General features: G+C 39.3%; 1 protein-coding gene across 1 annotated transcript in view; it reads left to right on the top strand.

The window, feature by feature from the left end:
* The window catches only part of Ces5a (carboxylesterase 5A), a 36,670-nt gene extending 20,781 nt beyond the window's left edge, over positions 1-15,889 (top strand). Inside the window, 4 exon segments of the mRNA XM_027939001.2 lie at positions 12,603-12,646; positions 12,648-12,753; positions 15,507-15,579; positions 15,658-15,889. Of these exon segments, the coding sequence (XP_027794802.2) occupies positions 12,603-12,646; positions 12,648-12,753; positions 15,507-15,579; positions 15,658-15,889 (455 nt within the window).
* The last annotated feature ends 11,304 nt before the right edge of the window (positions 15,890-27,193 follow it).

The following is a 27,193-nucleotide window of genomic DNA, read 5'->3' as shown; positions in this document are numbered from 1 at the left end:
CTTTGAAAACACACACACACACACACACACACAGCCTGACTGAAAAGATATTTATTCATTTGTTTTTCTTTCTTAATTTCTTTCTTTTGTTGGTTGGCATCAGGCATTTATGTAAATCTCAGCTGACCTGTTAAATCATTAGATAAACACTACAATAACAGAATACAGACTTCAGTGGCTACACATGATAAAGAGTACAGGCTTATATAAAATTAGTGCAGAGAAACCATCAGTAAACAAATAAACAACACCAACCATACTGATTAGTAGAAACCCTAGGGAGAGGGGAAAATCTGATGTCCAGAATTCTCATGTTATAATACTTAAAAATATCCAGTTTCTAGCAAAAAAAAAAAAAAAAAAAAAAAAAAAAATCAGGCAAAGAAATAAGAAAGTGTGGTTTATATTCAGGGAGGAAAAGAACAAATTAATAGAAACTGTCTTTGAGGAAGTCCAGATATTGTAATTACTGGGAAAAGACTTTAAATGAACTAGTTTAAATATATTTAAATAGCTAAATAAAACCAAGTAAAAAAATACCAAAGGAAATTCTTGAGAATAACTTATCAACAATTAGGGAATATAAATAAAGTGGAAGAATTTATAAAGATATGGAAATAAACCAAAGAGAAATTCTGGAGTGGAAAAGTACAATAACTGAAATGAAATATTTGCCATAGGGGATAAATGGCAGATTTGAGCATAAAAAGGAATAATAATAAAATTGAAGATTGAGATTCCCCAATATGGGAATCACAAAGAAAAAAATAACAAATAAAAACAAACAGATCCTAAGAATCCTCTGGAACACCACTGAATATCTCAATATGTCCATAATAGGAGCTCAAGAAGTAGAGGACAGAGAAAAGAGTCAGCAAGGAATATAAAGGTTGCAATACCCCAAATTTGATGAAAGACAGAAATATACATACCCCAAATTTCAGTAAACCCCAAATAGGAAAAACTCAAAGACTGAAAAGACACACATTATAACCAAACAATGAAAGGTCAAAACAAAGATCAATTCACGCAAGCAGTAAGAGAGAAGATGCTTGCAATGTACAAAGTAACTTAAATAACATTAACAGCTGTTTTTTCACTAGAAACAATGGAGGTCATAAGGCAATGTAATGACATTTAAAGTGGAGATAGAAAGAACAGAAGGAAGGAAAGAAGGAAGGAAGGAAAAACATCCACAGAGCCTGCCAACCAAGGATTCTGTATGTGGCAAACTTATCCTTCACAGGCAAAGGAGAAATTATTATACTCCCGGTTAACACAAATTGACTTTGTAGATCGTAAACCTGCCTGAGAAGAAATACTAAAGAGAATTCTTAAAGCTGAAACAAAAGGACATTGGAACATATCTCAAATCCACAGGAAGGAATAAAGAAGACCCATAAAAGTAACTATATAAGTAAACATAGAAGTCAGTATTAATATGTTTTTGATTTATAATTCCTCTTTTTTTTCTTTATGATTAAAAGACTGCTGAATAAAACTGTCATTATAAATCTATGTTAGTGGTACCCAATGTATAAAGATGTAGTTTTTGGATGTTAACAACATAAAGAGGGTGTGGATCTATATAAGTTTTTGTGTACTAGTAGAACAAAATTGATATTGATTTAAACTAGGTTAGTATAAGTTGATAATTATAATACCCACAACAATCACTTCAAAAACTAAAAAAGTACAGAAAAAGAAATAAAAAAGGAATCAAAATGATACACTAGAAAATCTCTAACACAAAATAAGACTTCAATGGAGGAACTGAAAAACAAAAATGATGAAAGATATATAGGAAACAAATAGCAAAATGACAGAAATAAATCCTCCTTATCAATCATTATAGTAAATGTAAATGGATTAAATTCTCAAGACAGAGATTGCAGAATGGATTAAAGAAAACATGGTACATGGTATCTGCAAGAAACTCACTTTGGAACCAAAGATATAAATTGCTCGAAAGTGAAAGAATCAAAGAGCATATTCTGTGCAAAGAGTAACTAAAGAGAGTTGGAGTGGTTGCATAAGTCAGAAAAAATAATTTTGGAGGGAGAGGTTTACCTAGGATTGAACCCAGGGGCACTTAACCACTGAACCACATGTCCAGCCTTTAAATTTTTTTAAGTTTTGAAACAGGGTCTCATTAAGTTGCTTAGGGTCTCTCTAAATTGCTGAGGCTGGCCTAAAACTTGCAATTATCCTGCCTGGCCCTCCGGAGTTGCTGGGATTACAGGCATGTGCTACCACACCCACTACACAAAATAGATTTTAAGACAAAAATTTTTATGAGAGACAGGGAAGGATGCTGTAAAAGGATAAAAGGGTGACTCTACTAAGAAGATATCACAATTATGAGCTCAAGTGCACCTTACAATACAACTATAAAATCATGAAGTAAAAAGTAATGACGAAAATTTGAAGGGACAAACAGACATTTTTATAATAATGTTTTGAAAATGTCAAAATCTCACTTTCAATAACAGTCCATCAAATATAAAGAACAAAACAGAAGACTTGAATAAAACTATAACCAGGTCAAACAGGTAAAGAACATTGCACCAAAAATATCAGACTCCATATTCTTCTCAATGCACACGGAGTATCTTCCAGAATAAGCTGTATATTAGGCCACAAAACAAATTTCAATACATTTAGAAGGGTGAAAATTATACAGAATATCTTTGCTAGCCACAATGGAATGAAGTTAGAAATAAATAACAAAAAGGCCTAGAAAATTCACCAAATTCACCAACATTGAGAAATTAAACAGTATATTGTTTTTTTTTTACATTAAAAATTGTGGTAAAATACGCATAACAAAACATTTACCATTTTAACCATTTTAAAGTACATTGTTCAGTAGAATCACATTCACATTATTGTGCATCCACCGTCACTGTACTCCTCCAGAACTTTTTTATAATCCCAAACTGAAACTCTTATCTAGTTAAAAATATCTCCTCATCCCCTCTTGCTCTGCTTTCTGTCCCTATGAGTTTGACTGTTTCAGTTACCTCATTTTTTTTGTTTTGTTTTATGTGTCAAAATTTCCTTCCTTCTTAAGGCTGAATAATATTTCATTTTATGCATACCTATCCATTGTTTGGTTTATTCATTCATTTATCAATGGGCATTTGGTTTATTTCCACCTTTTGGCTATTGTGGATAGTGCAGCTATGAACAGGAGTGTACAAATATCTATTCAAACCCTTCCTTCAATTCTTTCAGATGTATGCCATAGGTGGAATTGATGGATGATATGGTAATTCTTTTTTTTTTTGAGGGCTACTATGTCATTTTCCATAGTGGCTGCACCCCTTAATATCTCCACCAGCAATATACAAGAGTTGTAATTTCTCCATATCTTTTTTTTCATTTTTTTTAAAATTTTTATTGTTGGTTGTTCAAAACATTACATAGCTCTTGACAAATCATATTTCACACTTTGATTCAAGTGGGTTATGAACTCCCATTTTTACCCCGTATACAGATTGCAGCATCACATCGGTTACACATCCACTGTTTTACATATTGCTATACTAGTGTCTGTTGTATTCTGCTGCCTTTCCTATCCTCTACTATCCCCCATCCCCTCCCCTCCCATCTTCTCTCACTACCCCATCTACTGTAATTCATTTCTCCCCCTTGTTTTTTTCCCCCTTTCCCCTCACTTCCTCTTGTATGTAATTTTGTATAACCATGAGGGTCTCCTTCCATTTCCATGAAATTTCCCTTCTCTTTCCTTTTCCCTCCCACCTCTCACCCCTATTTAATGTTAATCTTCTTCTCATGCTCTTCCTCCCAACTCTGTTCTTAGTTACTCTCCTTATATCAAAGAAAACATTTGGCATTTGTTTTTTAGGGATTGGCTAGCTTCACTTAGCATAATCTGTTCTAATGCCATCCATTTCCCTGCAAATTCTATGATTTTGTCATTTTTTAATGCAGAGTAATATTCCATTGTGTATAACTGCCACATTTTTTTTTATCCATTCGTCTATTGAAGGGCATCTAGGTTGGTTCCACAGTCTTGCTATTGTGAATTGTGCTGCTATGAACATCGATGTAGCAGTGTCCCTGTAGCATGCTCTTTTTAGGTCTTTAGGGAATAGACCGAGAAGGGGAATAGCTGGGTCAAATGGTGGTTCCATTCCCAGCTTTCCAAGAAATCTCCATATTGCTTTCAAAATTGGCTGCACCAATTTGCAGTCCCATCAGCAGTGTACAAGTGTACCCTTTTCCCCACATCCTCGCCAGCACTTGTTGTTGTTTGACTTCATAATGGCTGCCAATCTTACTGGAGTGAAATGGTATCTTAGGGTGGTTTTGATTTGCATTTCTCTGACTGCTAGAGATGGTGAGCATTTTTTCATGTACTTATTGATTGATTGTATGTCCTCCTCTGAGAAGTGTCTGTTCAGGTCCTTGGCCCATTTGTTGATTGGGTTATTCGTTTTCTTATTGTTTAATTTTTTGAGTTCTTTGTATACTCTGGATATTAGGGCTCTATCTGAAGTGTGAGGAGTAAAGATTTGTTCCCAGGATGTAGGCTCCCTATTTACCTCTCTTATTGTTTCTTTTGCTGAGAAAAAACTTTTTAGTTTGAGTAAGTCCCATTTGTTGATTCTAGTTATTAACTCTTGTGCTATGGGTGTCCTATTGAGGAATTTGGAGCCCGACCCCACAGTATGTAGATCATAGCCAACTTTTTCTTGTATCAGATGCCGTGTCTCTGATTTGATATCAAGCTCCTTGATCCATTTTGAGTTAACTTTTGTGCATGGCGAGAGAAAGGGATTCAGTTTCATTTTGTTGCATATGGATTTCCAGTTTTCCCAGCACCATTTGTTGAAGATGCTATCCTTCCTCCATTGCATGCTTTTAGCCCCTTTATCAAATATAAGATAGTTGTAGTTTTGTGGATTGGTTTCTGTGTCCTCTATTCTGTACCATTGGTCCACCCGCCTGTTTTGGTACCAGTACCATGCTGTTTTTGTTACTATTGCTCTGTAGTATAGTTTGAGGTCAGGTATTGCTATACCGCCTGATTCACACTTCCTGCTTAGAGTTGCTTTTGCTATTCTGGGTCTTTTATTTTTCCATATGAATTTCATGATTGCTTTATCTATTTCTACAAGAAATGCCGTTGGGATTTTGATTGGCATTGCATTAAACCTATAGAGAACTTTTGGTAATATCGCCATTTTGATGATGTTAATTCTGCCTATCCATGAACAGGGTATATTTTTCCATCTTCAAAGATCTTCTTCTATTTCTCTCTTTAGGGTTCTGTAGTTTTCATTGTATAAGTCTTTCACCTCTTTTGTTAGGTTGATTCCCAAGTATTTTATTTTTTTTGAAGATATTGTGAATGGAGTGGTTGTCCTCATTTCCATTTCAGAGGATTTTTTGCTGATATACAGGAATGCCCTTGATTTATGCGTGTTGATTTTATATCCTGCCACTTTGCTGAATTCATTTATTAGCTCTAATAGTTTCTTTGTAGACCCTTTGGGTCTGCTAGGTATAGAATCATGTCACCTGCAAATAGTGATAATTTAAGTTCTTCTTTTCCTATTTTGATGCCTTTAATTTCTTTCGTCTGTCTAATTGCTCTGGCCAGTGTTTCGAGAACTATGTTGAACAGAAGTGGTGAGAGAGGGCATCCCTGTCTTGTTCCAGATTTTAGAGGGAATGCCTTCAATTTTTCTCCATTCAGAATGATGCTAGCCTGAGGCTTAGCATAGATTGCTTTTACAATATTGAGGTATGTTCCTGTTATCCCTATTTTTTCTAGAGTTTTGAACATAAAGGGATGCTGTACTTTGTTGAATGCTTTTTGTGCATCTATCGAGATGATCATTTGGTTCTTATTTTTAAGTCTATTGATGTGGTGAATAACATTTATTGATTTCCGTATATTGAACCAGCCTTGCATCCCAGGGATGAATCCTACTTGGTCATGGTGCACAATTTTTTTTGATATGTTTTTGTATCCGATTCGCCAGAATTTTATTGAGGATTTTTGCATCTAGGTTCATTAGAGATATTGGTCTGTAGTTTTCTTTCTTTGAAGTGTCTTTGTCTGGTTTAGGAATCAGGGTGATGTTGGCCTCGTAGAATGAATTTGGAAGTTCTCACTCCTTTTATATTTCCTGAAATAGCTAGAAAAGTATTGGTATTAGTTCCTCTTTAAAGGTTTTGTAAAACTCTGCTGTATACCCATCCGGTCCTGGGCTTTTCTTAGTTGGTAGTCTTTTGATGGTTTCTTCAATTTCCTCAATTGATATTGGTCTGTTTAGGTTGTCTATATCCTCCTGACTCAATCTGGGCAGATCATTTGACTTAAGAAATTTATCTATGCCTTCACTATCTTCTATTTTATTGGAGTATAAGGATTCAAAATAATTTCTGATTATCTTCTATATTTCTGAAGTGTCTGTTGTGATATTGCCTTTTTCATCCCGTATGCTAGTAATTTGAGTTCTCTCTCTTCTTCTCTTCGTTAGCATGGCTAAGAGTCTGTCAATTTTATTTATTTTTTCAAAGAACCAACTTTTAGTTTTATCAATTTTTTCAATTGTTTCTTTTGTTTCGATTTCATTAATTTCAGCTCTGATTTTAATTATTTCTTGCCTTCTACTTCTTTTGCTGTTGTTTTGCTCTTCTTTTTCTAGGATTTTGAGATGAAGTATGAGATCATTTATTTGTTGGTTTTTTCTTTTTTTAAGGAATGAACTCCAGGCAATGAATTTTCCTCTTAGAACTGCTTTCAATGTGTCCCATAGATTCCGATATGTTGTGTCTGTGTTTTCATTTATCTCTAAGAATTTTTTAATTTCCTCCTTGATGTCTTCTATAACCCATTGATCATTCATTAACCTATTGTTCATTCTCCAAGTGATGTATGATTTTTCCTTCCTTCTTTTATCATTGATTTTCAGTTTCATTCCATTATGATCAGATAAGATGCATGGTATTATCTCTACTCCTTTGTATTGTCTAAGAGTTGCCCTGTGACATAATATATGATCTATTTTTGAGAAGGATCCATGTGCTGCTGAGAAAAAAGTGTAACTGCTTGATGTTGGGTGGTATATTCTATATATGTCGATTAAGTCTAGGTTATTAATTGTGTTATTGAGTTCTATAGTTTCCTTATTCAACTTTTGTTTGGAAGATCTGTCCAGTGGTGAGAGAGATGTGTTGAAGTCTCCCATGATTATTGTATGGTGGTCTATTAGACTCTTGAACTTGAGAAGAGTTTGTTTGATGAACATAGCTGCACCATTGTTTGGGGCATATATATTTATGATTGTTATGTCTTGTTGGTGTATGATTCCCTTGAGCAGTATGTAGTGTCCCTCTTTATCCCTTTTGATTAACTTTGGCTTGAAATCTATTTTATTTGATATGAGTATGGACACTCCTGCTTGTTTCCGAAGTCCATATGAGTGATATGATTTTTCCCAACCTTTCACCTTCAGTCTATGTATGTCTTTTCCTATCAAATGCGTCTCCTGTAGGCAGCATATTGTTGGGTCATGTTTTGTGATCCATTCTACTAGCCTGTGTCTCTTAATTGGTGAGTTTAAGCCATTAACATTTAGGGTTATTATTGAGATATGGGTTGTTCTTCCAGCCATATTTGTTTATTTCTGTTACTAAACATGGTTTGTTTTCCTCTTGGATTATTTTCCCCCCTTTACTGTACTACCTCCCACTGTTGGTTTTCATTGTTATTTTCCATTTCCTCTTCCTGTAATGGTTTGCCGAGGATGTTTTGGAGAGATGGTTTTCTAGCTGCAAATTCTTTTAACTTTTGTTTATCGTGGAAGGTTTTAATTTCATCTTCCATCCTGAAGCTTAATTTTGCTGGATACACAATTCTTGGTTGGAACCCATTTTCTTTCAGTGTTTGAAATATGTTATTGCAGGATCTTCTAGCTTTCAGAGTCTGTGTTGAAAGATCAGCTGTTATCCTGATTGGTTTACCCCTAAATGTAATCTGCTTCCTTTCTCTTGTAGCTTTTAAAATTCTCTCCTTGTTCTGTATGTTGGGCATCTTCATTATAATGTGTCTAGGTGTGGATCTCTTATGATTTTGCACATTCGGCGTCCTGTAGGCTTCTAGGATTTGGGATTCTGTCTCAATCTTCAAGTCTGGGAATTTTTCTCATATTATTTCATTGAGTAGATTGCTCATTCCTTTGGTTTGGACCTCTATACCTTCCTGTATCCCAATGACTCTTAAGTTTGGTCTCTTAATGTTATCCCATATTTCTTGGATGTTATGCTCATGGTTTCTTAACAGTCTTGCTGAGCTGTCTATGTTCTTTTCAAGTTGAAATACTTTGTCTTCATTGTCTGATGTTCTATCTTCTAAGTGTTCTACTCTGCTGGTAGTATTCTCAATTGAGTTTTTAAGTTGGTTTATTGCTTCCTGCATTTCTAGGATTTCTGTTTGTTTGTTTTTTATAACCTCTATCTCCCTGTATAGTTGATCTTTTGCTTCTTGGATTTGTTTATGTAATTCATTGTTGAAGTGATCTTTCATTGTCTGATTTTGCTGTCTAATGTCTTCCTTGATACTCCAGATCATCTGAAGCATGTATATCCTGAATTCTTTATCTGGCATTCCATCTGCTGCAGATATTACCTCTTCTAACGTTGAGTTGACCTGCATTGCTTGTGGTCCTTTCTTTCCTTGTCTCTTCATACTGTTCGCGTTTCTTTCTGCTTGGTGAAACTGTTGTGCTATTGAATTTTCCCCCTATATATTTATATTGCTCTTGTATAGTTGCAAAGTCTCCCTCGCAGGCGCGGGCGGCGGCTCTACCCCTCCTCCAATTGGGGCAATGTGCCTACCACGCTGGTAGCCCGCTGGGCCTGTTCTGCCGGTCGGTAGCAGGTCCGCCTACCTTGCAGGCGCGGGCGGCGGCTCTGCCCCTCTGCGGGCCGCTGGGCTTGTTCTGTCGGTGGGTCTCAGGTCCGCCTACCTTGCAGGCGCGGTTGGGGGGCAGCTCTACCCTTCCACAGGCCACTGGGCCTGTTCTGTCTGTCGGTTGCAGGTCTGGCCTGTTCTGTTGGTGGTCGCAGGTCCGCCTACCTTGCAGGCACATGGGGCAGCTCTGCCCCTCCACGGGCTGCTGGGCCTTTGCTGCCGGTGGGTCACAGGTCCGCCTACCTTGCAGGCGCGGGGGGAGGGGGCGGCTCTGCCCCTCAGCAGGCCGCTGGGTCTGTTCTGTCGGTGGTCACAGTTCCACCTACCTTGCAGGCGCGGGGGGAGGGGGCAGCTCTGCCCTTCAGCAGGCCGCTGGGCCTGTTCTGCCGGTGGTCACAGTTCCCTCTCCATATCTTTACCACATTTATTTTCTATAGTTTTTAAAGTAATAACTCTCCTAATGGATGTCAGATTGTATCTCATTATGGGTTTTGTTTGCATTTCCCTGATGATTGGAGATGTTGGGCATCTTCTCTCATGATTTTTAGATACCTGTATATCTTTTTTTGGAGCAATGTCTACTCAAGTCTTTTGCCCATGTTTAAACTTCTTAAAGTTTAAACTGAGATGTTTTTGTTGTTGAGTTTAGGAATTCTTTATATATTATAGATATTAATTCTTTATGAGATATATGATTTGCAAATATTTTCTCTCATTCTTTGAGTTGCCTTCTTTTCGGTTGATAATGTGCAATCACTGTGCAATAGTTTTTAGTTTCAAAAAAAGTTCAATGTGGCTGTTTTTCCTTTTGTTGATTATGTGCTCAGTGTCAGATCTGAGATTCTATTGCCAAATACAAGGCAAGGGAAATTCACTTCTGTGTTATCTTATTATAAGAGGTTTAGAAAATTTTAAAGTCTATAAAATTCACAAAATTCACCAAATCACCTACATTTATGTCTTTATCGCCTACATTTATGTCTTGGTCCATTTTGACTTAGTTTTTACACATAGTATGAGGGGAGAATCCACCTTCATTCTTTTATATGTGTTATCTGCTAAAGTGGCCATCATTTAAACAAAAAACAAACAAACAAAACAATAATAATAATAATAATAATAAGAAGAAGAAGAAGAAGAAGAAGAAGAAAAGCACAAAGATTGTTGTGTGAGTTGATTTTCTGTTATTGTAAAAAAAAAATCTCTAAGGTAATCAACCTATAAAGTTGAAAGTTTCATTTTGGCTCATGGTTTTGGAGGTTTCAGTCAATGGTCTGAAGGACCTGTGGGGACACATCATGGAAGGAGCAAGGAGCCTAGCAAAACCATTTACCTCATGTCCAGGAGTTGAAAGGGAAGAAGAGGAAGAAACTGGGCCCTACTGTCCCCTTCCAGGGCACACTCTGGTGTCCTAAAGGCCTCCGGCTAGGCCCCAACTATAAAGTTTCCACCACCTCCTGACAGTACCATGCTGAGGCCCAGCCTTTATCACATGAGTCTTTGTGGAACATTCCAGATCCCAATTATAGCAGCTGCAAAGGCTCTGGAACCCTCACATGCTCTGTGTGGGGACATATGGTGCAGCCACTCTGGAAAACAGTGTGGGCATTCTTCAGAAAGTTACCCAGACTGAACCCATCCACCCCTAGGAAGCTACACAGGATAACTAAAAACAGGCATTCAAATAAAAATTGTACACGAATGTTCATAGCATCCTTATGATAATAGTCCCCAGTGGTAACCCAAGTTCCTATTGATGGATGAAAAGATTTAAAAATGTTGTATAGTCCTGAATTATTAATTGGCCATGAAAATGAATGAAATGTTGATACATGCTGCAACATGGATGAACCTTTGGAACTGTGCTAATTGAAAGAAACCAGACACAAAAAGCTACATGTTGTATGATTCACATGAAATGTCCAGACTGAAATAATTGTGTTCTCCAAGGGCTGAGGGGAGGGGTGAATGGAGCAATTACTTAGTGGATCTGGGGCTTTTGTTTGGAGTAATGGCAATGTTCCTGATCTAAAATAACGGTGATGGTTGAACAATATTCTGAATGGATTAAAAACCGCTGGATTATAGACTTTAAAACAGTTAAAGTGGTGAATTTTATGTTAAGTGCATTTTACCTAAAAACGGCAAGCCACAGACTGGAAGAAAATACTCACAGTACAATTATCTGACAAATAATTCATACCCAGAATAGGAAAAAAATAACTTTTACCGTTCAGTAATAAAAATGTCTTTCCTAATAATGGGTAATGGATTTGAAAAGACACCTCACAAAAGAGAATAGTGAAAGCCTCAAAACCCATGAAAAGGTGTTCAACATCATTAATCATCAGGGAAATGCAAAATAAACCCCAAAGGAGGTAACTATGATCACTAGAATACCTAAGATAAGAAACACCAACCATACCAAGAAGTATTCCCAGGACTGTGAAATGTTCATAGCTCTCAGATCTTTCTCGTGGAAAAGCAAAGTGGTACCACCACTCTGGAAAACTGGCATTTTAAAAATTAGGCTCAACACACCTACCCCATCATTCAACCCTTTTGCTTCTTGCAACTTACTAAAGAAAGGTGAAAGTATATGCCCATTAAAAAAGACATGAACATGAATGTTCATATGCTTTAATCGTAGTAGCCCCAACTTGGAAACAACCCAAATATCTATCATCAGATGAACGGATAAGCAAATTATGGTATATCCATGCAATAGCGTAATACTCAGTGATAAAAAGAATCATAAAAAGAATCAATCTGTACGCACACAACATTCATGAAACTCAAAAACATCATGCTGAGCAAAAGAAGCCAGAGAATACATAATAGAGTACCTGTTCTATTATCTCAATTATGAGAAGTTCATGAGCAGAAAATTATGTAATAGGAATAAGAAGACTGGCTGGCGGTCTCTCAAGTGCGTGACTAGAAGGAACCTTTCTGGGATGGAGGAAGTACTCGACGACCTGACTGGGCTGGAGGTTACTGGACTCCCTAACCACTTGCAAAAACTCACCAAACTCTACACTTAAGATCTGTGCTTTTTATTATCCACAAATGATACTTCAATAAAAACAGAACCAGAGGAGGGGAAGTGGAGAAAAGTATAAGACAATTGTGTGGTGGGGTCTTGCTGGAAAAGATGCAGGTACAAGCCAGTGAGTGACTAGAAGGGATAGTGAAACCAAGTGTGTGTGTGTGTGTGGGGGGGGGGGTGCTTGTATGTTGGGAATTCCAGAGCAAGACCTTTAGTAGAAGAGAGGAATTTAGGATGCACGCTCATGGGTTGTCTAGGAAACCAGGAGGTAACCTTACTCTGTCTCCTGACATTTGAACCAGAGTCACTAAGAGGAAGCTGCATCAAGGTAGATCTTGGCTCAGTAGGAAGGAATCTTTTGAGGAGCAGAACTTTTGCCTTCTTAGGCTGCCCGGAGGGGTAGAGGGTTCTTTGTCATGAGGGCTGCTGTAGTAGCAAACTCTAACCTCAAATGAGAAGGGGGAAGCTGGGCTAGTTTAGGTCACCTCCTGTCTAAGCTGTCCCACTTGTGGGTATGTAAATCAGGACTTGGTAGCAGGGATGCAGGCCAGCCCCTTGCTCCACCTGATACACTCCTGACCATCCCCAACCTTCTCTCAGATGCTGGTGCCCCTGTGTACTTCTATGAGTTTCAGCACCGGCCTCAGGTCTTTTGAAAACACGAAGCCAGCCTTTGTCAAAGCTGACCACACAGATGAAATCCGCTTTGTCTTCGGAGGTCCCTTTCTGAACAACGACATTGTCATGTTTGGTAAGAAACTGGCTGCAGGGGCTTCTGCTCTTGCAGGAAATGTGGAACTTAGGATGAGCTGGGGAGAAATCTGCTGCTGACATAAGACCCTGCTCATCCCAGCTCCGTGCAAGAGCCTGGGCGGGTGATGGGATACTGAGGGGCTGGGATTCTGTCACCTTCATGGTTTGCAGACCTTTCTCTGGAAAAAGCCCACTTGGATTTTTAGAAACCAAGATGAAAAAGAGCTGCCACCATTGCTTCATGAGACTTCACTGTGCTGAGGCCTGTAGGATGTGAACTTTAGAACATTCCATCTAATATAGAAAGCCAATTAGATCCGTTTTCTTCCTTTTCCACGACCACTGGTCTCACCGACCCTGTCCTTCCCTGAAGTTCCCTGAGGAAACATCCAGGATTTTGGAAGGCAGGATCTAGGCACCCCCTGCACCCCAGAGTAAACCCGGGGCTCCGTACTTGCTAGGCAAGCACTCTGTCACCAATACATCCCCAGCCCAGCACCCATGATTTTTATAGTATTTTTATAATTCCAGCTCCAGATACACTTGTGAACAGTTACCAACAATGTTCACTTATTTATTTTTGAATTTAGGATATATTCAGTGTCTAAAATAAGCCAACCAGATATAGTCATTACTGAACAAAATTAACAGAAAAATTACATGGCAGGAACTATCACTAAAATATTTAGTGGAAAATATTACATAATACAGGTTCCTAACTAATACAAATAGGATGTATTTGTAGACTGTGGTTTAGTCGTTGTTTCATTTATTCATCCTCAACAGGTAATTCAGATCATGATAGATCTCTTAGGTTGTTGTGAGAATGAAATAATTGCCATAAAGCAAACAGTGAGTGCTTCTTCTTCTTCTTCTTCTTCTTTTTTTTTTTTTGTGTGGTGCTGGAGTTTGAACCCCAGGGCCTTGTGCATGTGAGGCAAGCACTCTACCAACTCAGCTACATCCCCAGTCCCAATGAGTGCTCACTGAATGTCACTGCTCTTACCCAGCAATCATGACTGAACCTGTTCTTTGTGATGGCACATGGATTCTCCAAACTGGATAAAATAGCCATCTATGTATCAAATGATTAAATTCCTGATATCTGGAGGGCTCCTCAAGTTAATAAGAAAAAAACCCCAAGCCCATCAATAACTGGGAAACACTCAAACAGATGGTTTCTGAAAGGGAAGTAAGTGGCTTTTAACCACGAAAATCCACTCAATCCCACTGTAGATTTGAGAGTTGTGGACTCTCCTTGGCTGAGAAGTCATTTTTCATCCTTCAAGGTGGAATGAACAAAGTATTTTTGACAGTGTGTTTCAGCAGATAAAGGAAAAAGACATTTTCATGCATTAATAGAAAAATCTTATTGACATTTAAAATGCATGCAGTGTTTAGTGTGGTATTTCTAAGAATTTTTGTGTAATTATACCTCCACATGTGCAAAAGTGTATGTGCACACTAAAGCATTACTTTAACAAACAAAAGATTGGAAACAAAACAAAGATCCATTAATAGAATACTTGTTGTGGCCCAGCATGGTGGCACATGCTTGTAATCCCAGCAACTTGGTGTGTCATGGAACCAGTCCCCTGGGCTGAGGCAGGAGGATTCCAAGTTCAAGACCAGTGTCAGCAATGTAGTGAGGCCCTAAGCAACTTAGCAAGGCCCTATCTGAAAAAAAAATAATAAAAAGGGCTGGGGATATGGCTCTGTGGTTAAATGCCCCTGGCTTCAATCCTGGTACCAAAATAAAATAAAATAAAATAAAAAACAAAAACTAAGAGAAACCTAATGGCATGTATTATATATTTGAATATATTTGCATATAAATACATATTTTAAATTGTATACTATGTAGAACAACAAATAACAGCATTTCAGGTGATGATGTAGAATTATCTCCTAGACATAATTTCAGGAAAAAGATGTAATTCATGTGTCCAATATGTATAGAAAGGTGTCCTCCACTTACACCTGTGGGTTTTCTGGAGGACTCAGGAAGCCTATGGCAGTGATTGATGCTGAGACTGGTAACTGGGTCTCTGGAGGAAAGTGACAGGAATGAAACCTAGTTAATAGATGGAGTGTTTTTTTTTTTTTTTTTTTTTTTGCATTTAATCAGGTATTACCTTTTCAAATAAAGAAATACACTACAGTCAGCCTTCCTTCTCAGTGTTGAACTGACTGCAGATTGAAAACATTGGGAAACCCACTGAGTCTATATGGATGTCATGCGGAGTTTTTCTTGTCATTGTTCCCTAAACAACACAGCATATCAACTACACATGGTTACATTGTATTAGGTATTATAAGTCATCCAGAGATGATTTAAAGTGTAAGTGAGGATGTAGGTGGGTTATTTGCAAAACGATACTATTTTCTATAAGGAACTTGAGCATTCTTGCAGGTGTGTCATGGAACAAGACCCTGGGCATACAAGAAACAGCTGTAATGAATTGTTTGTTGAAGTGTGTATGTGTGTGGGGACGGGGTGGGTAGGAGAGAGGTTTCTGTGTCCCCAAGTAACCTGCAGCCAGATGGAAGAGCAGGGGAGAGACAAGGCCGACTTTCATCATGATTCTTTGCATACATCCCAGTTGCTTCTGGTAGCTGCATATATGAAATGGGTAGAGTAAGATGGTGAGATTGTTGGGATCTGGCAGGGCGGGAGGCATCATCCCATGGGAGGTGCATTTGGCTCCTGGTGAATCTAGGAGCAGCTAGATATGTGCTTATCTCTTGCAGAAGAACCCACCGAGAAGGAGAAAGTGCTAAGCAGGACCATGATGAAATACTGGGCTAACTTTGCTCGGACTGGGTAGGTGAACCTGCTAGCCTCCCCCACCCAAAGTCCTGGAAGATGAAAATGTCACCTGGCATCTGTTGTCACTTCCAGGGACCCTAACAGTGATGACCTGCCCCACTGGCCAGCCTATGATGAGCAGGAGCAGTACTTGATGCTGGATTTGAACTTGAAGGTTGGAGAGAGATTGAAAGAGTCCAAAGTGGTGTTTTGGACACAGACCTTCCCCTTGATTATGTCTCCATCTGGAGATCTGCTCAGCCCTCATTCCTTTCTGATCTTCCTTTCTCTGCACATGGCTTTCTTGTTCTCGTTTCCTCCTTAGAAGTCATCTCTGTGTGATTCTGATTTTCCCACTTCTGAGATTCTTCCTCAGATGGGCTGCTTTCTGTGGAGATATTTGTGGAATAAGTGGCGTTAGCTGATGCTTGATGACTTAGGAATTGTCTTTTTGATATTCCTTTCAACACCACCCAATGTAATTGGCCTTGGAAGGCAACAGGATCTCTTCAGTAAGTCTGATGAACAGTGGGCCCCTTAGTTGTTATAATAATGATCTTGTGACTCCTATGAAATAAAATCAGAATGTGAAATATGCAAAACAGAATGATTCTGTGCTAATAACTCTCTCTGCCCCCAGCATCCAAGATGAAGTAGTTTTTCTATTGTTGTCTGTGTGGTACATAAAATATGAGTACCCAATGCCAACCAGGGTAGCTTTTGCCACAAGCCAAAAATGGATATCCCGGATGTCTCTGGGTTTAAGTTGGGTCTCTTTGTCTAGATGGGCAATCATATGGGGGAGATAGGGATGTTTTGGAGAACATCTTTCTCAGCCATGGAAACTAGACATCATCCAAGGTCAAGAACCAAGAAATAGAACCCTAGACAGCCAGGGGCAAAGCAGGGATGCCAAGGAGAAATGAGGTTTCCCTGATGGGGTCAAGATGACTGACCATTCAGTAAATGTGCATTGAGTACTGATGAGTGTTGGGAGCTGCCCTGGACAAACACACCCTTAACTCCTGATGCATGAAGCTCTGACCAGTCACTACATTTTGAAATGACTTTGGTGTTGTTCCAGATGGGATATCAAGGCATGACTTCAGGAGTAGGTGTACCCACTGGGGTTGAGTTACACTCAACTATTCCTTTGTAATCCTACCCCTTTGCCCTGTTTGGGATAGAATTTTCCATGGAATCTCCCTTTGTGTGTCCCTTTTTCTTGCTCTGACTTTGATCCCCACTCAGCACATGAGATGGGTGTGGCCGTCCTAGATGTCAATCAACCTGCTGACAGCAGAAATCACAAAGCTAGACTCAACTCCCTGAAACCTGACCCCTTGCCTCATTTGAGTGACTTCTCCCCAATAAAAGGGTTCAGCACATGCCTCTCTCTTTCCACAGACTCCTAAGGTCGGAGAAGCCATCACAAGACCCAAAGAAAAACATATTTCTCTGTGTGTGTGTGATGATTTCATGCCAGCCCAGCTCACCTGGAGTGACTTTAAGTGTTTGACAAATGAGCATCAATTGTACCTCCAGTGTGGATAAGGTAGTGAGCAAAAGCTTGGCCTCCACTAATAGCAAGCAGACAGCCATCAGCAAACAGCTGAATATCTTAGCGTGTACATTTGTAAGTGCTATTCAGGAAAAGCATGATATTTTAAGAAAATATAACAGAGGGGACTTTATTTACATTAAAGTCTTGAGATGCTCTCTGGAGAAACAACATTTATATTAAGAAAGGAGGGATTGAAGTTAGCCACATGATGGGGGTGCAGAGAATATCATATATACCATACCTAAAGAATATACTCGTACTTTGTGTATCATCAAGATTACAGCGGAGGTGCATAGGAGGGTTTCAAAGATGCCAGTAACTTCAAGTTTATCTGCCTCAGCCATCTCTAACTCAGCCTGAATCCATCCAGTTAGAGATTAGATACAGACATAGATATTCAGAACAGACAAATAAAAAGAAGAGCTACAAACCACCTCTCAACTCATTTTAAAAACACCATTATATTAAAGAACATTACACACATCATTTATATGCTGCTGGCAGTCTCTGCATCCTTGAATATATTTCTAATTTTGGTAGGTATCTTGAGGGGTGGGGCACATTTCCAGCTCACCTAGAAATGGGGCCCTTCCTCCTTCCTGTCCACGTGCAATTAGATACTCTATGGAGTTAAAGTTGATATGTAAGTGACATCTTTTTTTTTTTTTCATTTTCCTTAAGGCTTTTCTATCTGTGGTGTAAGTAGAAGAATCATTTGTAGGAATTTTTCACAATTCCCAAAGCTAATTTCCCAGTACAACTGAAATATAATCTTGATCGGGACCTGGACCTATTTTTTTTTTTTTTTTTTTGAGTTTGTAGGTATTGTGGCGTCTACCTTTGATTCAGAACACTGAGTTTTAACCCTGTGGGATGTATATTTTCCAAGTTGCTAGAGTCTCTTAAAAAATTCTGCTTTAATATTCTGGATATTTATGGACAAAATTTGATAAGTGATTTTGGAAATGACTCCTTTTATTTAAAAATATTATTTATGGTATCCAACTTTGCAGAAGATGGTCTGGGCCAAAGTCGAGGCCCTTTTAAAATTACTGTTCTTAGGCTCTGCAAATTCCCTTTCCTAAAGAGCCTTATCGCTTCATACTTTTCAGCAATCCTAGTACGTCTGCTTTTCCATCATTGCAAAAATATAAAATATATAATCAATTTCTTATTGTAAAACAGATGATTTAATTTTAAAATATACATTCTCCCCTTTTGTCCGAATACAATCTTGGACCTGATTGATTAAATCAAACCAAAACCAAACAAGGTCAAACCACATCCGTCTTCACCTGTAAACTTCCCTGTGTCCAGCAGAGGGCAGCACTAAGACAGGGAAACTGCTTCTCCTTCCTGGAGGCTCCAGGGTGGCTGGTGACAGGTGAAATGTTAAAGAAGGGCAACAAAGTAGAAGAGAAACCAAAACAAATAGTTAAATCAGAAATCAATATCATATACCGTGTTGTCCTTTCTCTCTGTGTGAGAACAGGGAGAAGATACCATCTATGACCTAAAAAGATTAAACTCATGGGCAGCACCGAGGTCAGGGTTGCAGCTGCAGTTTTATCTTTTCTAATCTTTGTGCCTCTGGGGCAAGTTTCAAGGGAGGCTCAGACATAGGCATAAAGCAGTCCTTTCTCCTAGGGCTCTCGGTGCCTTCTCTTCCCTGAGAGTCTTTTAAACTCTGTACCTTTCACCCAGTCTCATAGCCCCACTCTGCCTGTCACCACCTCCATCCATTCTCTGGGGCAGAGGGGATCATGCACAGACCTTGCACTTGGGAAGCTGCCCCACCTGGTTCTGCACCACAGCCCATCTAGATGAGCCTCCCTTCTTCCCTCTGCTGAGATGGGTCCTACTTGGTGACAACCTTGTGCTCTGCTCAAAGTTTGTTCTAAGAATGTGCCTTATTTCTTCCCTGGGAAGCCGGGCAAGGGGAGAAAAGCCAGTCCTAGTACTTGATTGTGTCAAATACAAGGGGACTCACTGAAGAAGTGCTTGCTGGGCTCCACAGGGGACTTAGGGGACAGCTTTTTATACTTTGACTTGTAGGAAACTTTAATCATTTTTTTTTAAACTGGAGTGATCCTCCTAGTTCATTTTTTGTTGCTACAACAAAATCTCTGAGATTGAGTATATTTTAATGAAAAAAGGTTAAACTAACTCACAGTTCTGGGGGTTGGAGAGCATGATGCTGGCCCCTACTTGACTCTGGTGTAGACTTCATGGCAGGTGGCATCACAACGGTGAGAACATACACAGGAGAGATCACATGGAAAGACAGGAAGCCAGAGATCTGGGAAGGGCTAGGCTCATTTATTATTTTTGTTTTTGCTTTTTAAATAACAACCTATTCTTACAGGAAGTAGCCTGGTCCTGTAAGAACGATACCAATCTCTTCCAAGGCTGAGACCCCCAGTGTGACCTTATTACCTGCTGTTAGGACCATCTCTAAAAGATACTGTCAACTCTCAGTGAAATCACTCTAGGATCCCCATGATGGATCACGTGATGATATCTCGTGATTCCCTGGGGAACACACTGAACGCCTACTCAAATCCAAACCACAGTAGGAATGAGAAAATGAAAGGTGAGTCTCTCCACCTGTCATCTATCTACTCACCTACCTATCAGTTGTCTATCTATCTTTGTCTCTTCATATAATCGTACTTGAAGCTTTATTCACCTCCCAGACTTTTCCTGTATGAGAGGCACTTTATTCAATAAATGCCTTAGGTAAAATTTAAGTTGGATTTCTGTTAGAACAGACAATGAAATCTTTATTAAATAATTGCCACCTCTGACCATTTTATTCTACCCTAAAACTAATCTTTGCATGATCTACATAAATTTTCTGTTTCACTATTGCCTCCTTTATCAAATGCTGCCCCTGACCAGCCTGGGAAGCTGAACTGAGGTCTCTCGTATGAATTTGCAGGGACATAAAATAAAACACAGAAACAATTTATACAATTTATCTTTACACAAGTTCAGGATGGCTTCTCTGGCCCTGGCCCTCAGGCTCCCCAAAAGGGAGAGCAAGAGAAAGTCACGAGAGGCTGGAGAGAGAGAGAGAGAGAGAGAGAGAGAGAGAGAGAGAGAGAGAGAGAGAACATGATGTTCGGAAGTCAGCCAGCTTCTATTGGGGGACACTGTTCTTAGAAAGTTCTATCCATAAAAAGGCAGAAGGGGTAGGTTTACAGGAACAGGTGAGTGTAACTCCAACCTAGGGTTACGCCCACAAAGAAGACCTCCTTGCTTGGGTCACTGCCCAAGCCACAAGGAATGCAGTGGTTGGTCAGAGCCGGAGGCATCAGGACTGGAAGGCATGGTCATTCAGTGTGGCTCTCCACACTCATTCTTAGTGCCTGGTACAAACTTTCAAGTTTTTAAATTAAATATAGTACACACGGAAGAAAGCATCCATGCACATAAACAGTGTGTGCAACATACTATGTCTTGATGAATGTGTACAAACTGGTTGCACTTATGTAATTTGAGAAAAGGAATGCCATAAGCCAGAAGCCCTCCAAAGCCTAGCTGCAAGCCCTGCCTCTACCTGCTCATCTATTTTCAGTGGTCACCTCTGTCCTGACTCTCTATATTAGCATATACTAGTTTTTCTGGGTTTTGTGCTTTATAATAACAGAACCATGTGCTCTTGCATCTGGCTTCCGTCTCTCCCCACAGGGATCACAGACTCAGTTGTGCTGTTGTGTGTGGTCATAGTTGGTCCCTTATCCGTGTTGTAAAGTCATCCGTTGTGTGACCGTTCCCTGGTTTATCCATTCTACTTTTCCTGGGCATTTGGATAGAATATTAATCTGCTCAGATCGTCATACCGAAATACCATACACTGGCTGGTGTAAAACACAGCATTGTTTTTCATCCTAGTTCTGGTGACTTGAAGTTCCAGGTGAAAGTATCTGCTGGATTCTTGTCCTGGTGGGGGATCTCTTCCTGGCTGGTAGACAGCTGCTTCCTCGCTGTGCCCCGACATGGTCTTTCTTCTGGGCACATGGTGATGGTGGGGTAGAATAAAGTCTGGTGTCTCTTCTTATAAAGACACCAATTTTCCTTGACTAGAATCCCACTTTTATGACCTATTTAACCTTTCCGACCTCCACAAATGCTCTGTTTCCAAATATAGTCATGTAGGAGGTGGAGCATTCAACATAGGAATGTTGGAGAATGGGCAAAATTGAACCTTACAGATAGTCTCTAATTAGAGGTCTACAAATGATTTTTGTAGAAATATTCTAGAACATGTCTTCCTATGAGAACACGCATGTATTTCTCTTTAATATATACCTAGGAATAACTTTGCTGGGTCATTAGGATTCCATATATCAGTGTTAGTAGATACTCCAAAAGGTCTCCAGAAGGGGTTGCACCAATTTGCAGGAGGAGAGCCCCAGAGTAAATAGAGTTCTGTCTTGTTGTCGATACCGATTTTCAGAAGGTCAACTGCACTTTGGTTCTTACTTATGAGGGTGGATTTCCTGCTTCATTTTACTGTATGAAACAGCTGATTTATAGAAGTGCATACCCCCAAAGGGGTCACTCACTGGGGAAAGAGGACCATGGATGGTTGGTTGGTAATTTATCATCATAGTCACTATTAGGTGAAGAGGCATGAACTTCACCTGAGCCATCATTACTTCAGTCATGTCCTTGAGCGTCAGGAAATTTCTTCCTTTTGAAACTCAATTTAGGGAGTTCTTTGCTATCTCTGTTTTATACACTAGTATTTGCTTGGGGTCTCCCCCTTCATACTCATTGATTTCCACTCTCTCCTCTAAAAGCAGTTCTGTTGCCTGGTCAATCTTCCAGTTTCCAATGCTGTTGTCTCCTCATCTACTTGTCCATGTTTGTTGAGGGCCACAACCGAGTCGGGATGACGCATGGCATTTTTGCCAGAAGTAATGGTTGGGAGGTGACGCTAGCGAGCCATTAAGATGATGACTTTTGAGTTCTGGCGGAGTTCCTGTTGAGTTCCGATTGAGCTCTCGCAGGGATTCCTGGAGAGTTCCCATTGGTTGGGGAAGTGCCGGAGGAGGGATATTTCCGGTTGCTGGTTCCTGGAGGGGCCGCGTGGCCTTCGGGAGAATGGGAGAATTCCCGGGGAGCGTGTGTGGAGTGTGCTGGTGGAGTTCAGAAATAAAGTTTGTTCCTGCTTCAGTGGCTCGTGATTTGTGCCCAGCCAGACTGTGGCATTTGGCGGCCCATGTGGGGAACGCCTGAAGCTCGGAGGTAAGTGAAATCGCTCGCCCCTGAGGGAAGGCGAGAGAATGGGTAACCATTTCAAAAAACAATGTGTTCTTGTTTTGATTTGTTTTGTTTCTGTTTCAAGCTGCCTATCCCTAGAACTTTCTCAGGCAAACTGGGAAAAATGGTTGGCTCAAGGTTTGAAGTTGTTTACCCCTGAGGAAGAGATAGAAATAGACCACAAATGCACATGTCAAGAAAATAGGAAAACTGATACAACGATTTTTTGTTCTGTTTTTGTTTCATTCTGTTTCCGTTTTGTTTTGTGTTATCTTGTTGGGTTGCTTTATCTTTATAGTAGATTAGAAATTAGTAAAAAACAAACTGAAAGAGTGTTAAGTAAATTGTTAGAGGTCCAGACTATGGCAGAAAACATGCTAGATCAAGCAAAAGAGAAGGTCTCTCGAGCTAGTCAGATAGAGGAAGAAAATTTAAAGGAAGAAAGCTTAGAGGAGAAACAGCTGTCAGGGGGGAAGCTACAACAGGAGGCTGCTACTAACTCTGTTCTATCACCAGAGGGCGTAATTCAACCAACAGCTCCACCTATGGAGACAGCTGAGTGGCCCTCAACCCCCATAGTTGATAGATGGGATCCTGAGACAGGACCTAAAAGATTAGCATGCCCTGTACTTGAGCAGGCAGGAGGGCAGCGAATTCACCGTGCTCTAGATTTCAAAACAGTGAAGCAGTTAAAGGAGGCTGTAACAACCTATGGCCCTCAAGCACCCTTCACTGTAAGCATGGTCGAATCCATTACCAACTTGGACATGACGCCAGCAGAATGGGCTAGCATGTGAAAATCTGTGCTAAATGGAGGACAATATTTGTTATGGAAGGTTGCCAATGAGGAATTTTGCATGAAGACATCTAGGCGAAATGCAACAGCCAGTTACCCTCAAAGAAATCTAGATATGTTGTTAGGAAAAGGACCTTATGAGGATCAGCAGCAACAAATTAGATATGATCCTACTATGTACTCACAAATTGCTGCAGACGCAGTTAGGGCATGGAAGACTTTACAAGGACATGGAGATTTACAAGGTCAATTATCTAAGGTAATACAGGGAGCTAATGAAGCTTATGCTGAATTTGTAGATAGGCTTATTCAAACAGCTACCAGAGTTTTGGGGGATACAGAAAAGGAATGTCATTAATAAAACAACTGGCTTATAAGCAAGCAAATTGTTGGTGCAGAAAGGTCATTAGACCATGGAAACATGGAGATTTAAACACATATATTAAATTATGTAGAGACATTAATGAACAAGGGCAAGTCTTGGCAGCTGCAGTACAACAGGCTTTAGATGCCAGGCCAAAAACATGCTACAATTGTGAACAAACAGGACATTTTAAAAGGAATTGCCCCATAGGAGGAGGGTTTAACAAAGCTAGGTATCAAAGGAGTAGAATACCAGGTATTTGCCCACGATGCCATAGAGGGAGACATTGGGCTAATGAATGCCATTCTCAAACCACCATAGAGGGTACTCCGTTATCAAAAAACGGACAAGGACCAGGTGTTTACCCACGATATCGTGGAGAAAGGCATCGGGCTCCATTGCCAAAAAACGGACAGGGGGGCCCAATGCTCCGGGGCCCATGACCACAAATATATGGGGCACTGGAGGAACCCAGAAACACCATGGAGGAACCCAGCAACACCATCAGGGTAATGCCCAGGACACATTATCCATCAGATCTCTCATCAGACGAACCAGAGGGAGCTCAGGGTTGGACATCTGCGCCTCCGCCAGAGCAGTACTAACTCCAGAGATGGGAGTTGAAATCATTCCCACAGGAGTAAAAGGACCTCTTCCCCAAGGAACAGTGCGCTTGTTGTTAGGACGCAGTTCTTCTACTCTAAAGGGACTTATGATAAGTCCTGGGGTAATTGATCCCGATTAGGAAGGTGAAATAAAAATTATAGCTAGTTCTCCAAGAAGTATATCAGTAATTTCACCAGGAGATAGAATAGCACAGTTATTAATAATACCCAGCCTACATGATAAATTTTCTAGTAGTACTATAGAAAGAGGTTCCAGGGGATTAGGCTCCACAGGTGTAGATTGGGCTATGCTTTCTTTAAATTTAGATTCTCGCCCAATGCTAAAACTATATATTCAAGGACATGAATTTAATGGGCTACTGGACACAGGTGCAGACCTTAGCATCATATCTCGTCAAGAATGGCCAAAACATTGGCCATTACAACAAGCCACTCAAATGCTACGAGGCCTAGGAGTGGCGACTAATCCCCATAGAAGTGCAATGGTATTAGATTGGAAGGATCCTGAAGGATGTGAAGGAACTATACAGCCATATGTATTGGATCATCTTCCTATAAATTTATGGGGACGAGATGTCCTAGATCAATTAGGACTAACATTAACAAATAACATCAATCCAAATGTGCCCATTATTAGGGCTAGACAAGGTTTTAGGAAAGAAAAAAAGATTAGGAGAACAAAAACAAGGTATAGCAGCACCAATTCAAATAGATCAAGGAATAAATAGACATGGATTGGGTTTTCAGAAGGGGTCACTGAGACAATAAAAATTACTTGGAAATCAGAAAGACCAGTATGGGTTCCTCAGTGGCCCCTGACTAAAGAAAAGATACAAGCAGCCCATGACCTGGTCAAACAACAATTAACGGAGGGACATATACAACCTTCCGTATCTCCTTATAATACTCCCATTTTTGTCATTAAAAAGAAATCTGGTAAATGGAGATTATTGCAAGATTTAAGAGCCATTAATAATGAGATGGTTATTATGGGACCTGCTCAATCAGGGATTCCTCAATTGTCTGCTTTGCCAAAAACCTGTATGTTTTAGCTATAGATATTAAAGATTGCTTTTTTTCAATTCCAATTCATCCTGAGGATAGTTCATGTTTTGCATTTACTATCCCTGCACTAAATCATGAAGGTCCTGATCAGAGATATGAATGGAAAGTACTCCCTCAAGGGATGGCTAACAGCCCAACTATGTGTCAAATTTATGTTAACAAAGCAATCCAGCCACTTAGAAATCAAAATCCTAAACTAAAATATTTCACTGTATGGATGATGTATTGTTAGCACACAAAGATAAAAACACATTGCTAGAATGTTATGCCACACTTACAAACTTATTAAAAAATTATAATCTAGAGATAGCAATAGATAAAGTACAATTAAATTTTCCAATTAATTATTTAGGAGTTCTATTACCTCAACCATGGTCCGTCCACCAAAAATTCAAATACGAGTAGATCAACTCAAATCACTTAACGACTTTCAAAAGTTATTAGGAGACATAAATTGGATAAGGCCTTATCTAGGCATACCAACAGGAGAGTTGGGACCTTTATTTGATATCCTAAAAGGTCCATCAGATCCAAATTCACCCCAAATGTTAACGCCTGAAGCAAGAAAGGCATTAAAAATTATTGAAACATATATGGAAAATATGCATTTGGATAGAATTGATATAAGTTTGCCTTTATTATTTATTGTAATACCAACAAAAAATATTCCTACAGGAGTATTTTGGCAAGAAGGTCCATTATTGTGGATACATTTATCTTATTCTCCTAACACTATTCTTACTAGGTATCCTGAGGCTGTAGGACAGTTAATACTCAAAGGAATAAAAGCAGCAAAGGGAGTGTTTGGAATTTCTCCCAATAAAATTATTACTCCATATACTATGGATCAAATTGATGAGTTAGCTAATGAGTTAAATACTTGGGCAATAATCATGTGTAAATCTAATGTTTCATTTGATAATCACTTACCATCTAATCCTTTATTGTCTTTTTTGTCTTTGCATCCTGTAGTTTTTCCAAAGATGACAAGAAAAACCCCTATCATGAATGCTCCAAATATATTCACTAATGGGTCAAATAATGGTACAGCAGCAGTGGTTACCCCTGATCAAACTTTTACATTTTTAGTACCCAAACAATCAGCTCAAAAGGTAGAGCTTAATGCAGTTTTACAAGCTTTTGTGATGTTTAAAGATTTTGTATTTAATTTATTTTCTGATAGTCAGTATATAGTTAATGCTATAGTATCCCTTGAAGATGCTGGTAGGATTTCTCCTTCCTCTACTGCTTTCTCTTTGTTTTCCACTATACAAAGTCTAATCTGGGACAGAAAAGATCCATTCTTTATAGGACATATCAGGGCACATACAGGATTGCCTGGAGCCCTTAGTTTGGGCAATGATTTAGCAGATAAAACTACACATGACATACATATTTTCTCTACACTAGAAGAAGCTACAAATTTTCATAAAAGGTTCCATGTCAATGCTAATACTTTACAAAAGCATATTAAAATAACTAAGGAACAAGCTAGACAAATAATAAAACAATGTCAAAATTGTGTGACCTTTTTACCACAAGTTAATCTTGGAGTCAATCCTAGAGGACTGATACCTAACCATATTTGGCAGATGGACGTCACACACTTGCCAGAATTTGGAAAATTAAAATATTTGCATGTTACAGTTGATACTTCTTCCAGATTTTTGATGGGCTCCCTTCATGCTGGCGAAAAAAACTAAAGATATTATAGCTCATTGCTTACAAAATTTTGCCACTGTAGGCGTTCCAAAACAGTTAAAAACAGATAATGGTCCTGGTTATACTTCTACCTCTTTTAAACAATTTTGCTCATCATTTGGCATTACTCACATAACAGGAATTCCATACAATCCACAGGGACAAGGAATAGTTGAAAGAGCTCATCAAACTATTAAAATGTACTTATTAAATAAGCAAAAAGAGGGAATTGGAAAGGGATA

This window comes from Marmota flaviventris, chromosome 18 (assembly GCF_047511675.1).
Source record: "Marmota flaviventris isolate mMarFla1 chromosome 18, mMarFla1.hap1, whole genome shotgun sequence".
Taxonomy (NCBI): domain Eukaryota; kingdom Metazoa; phylum Chordata; class Mammalia; order Rodentia; family Sciuridae; genus Marmota; species Marmota flaviventris.
This window is presented reverse-complemented; position numbering and strand designations above follow the sequence as displayed.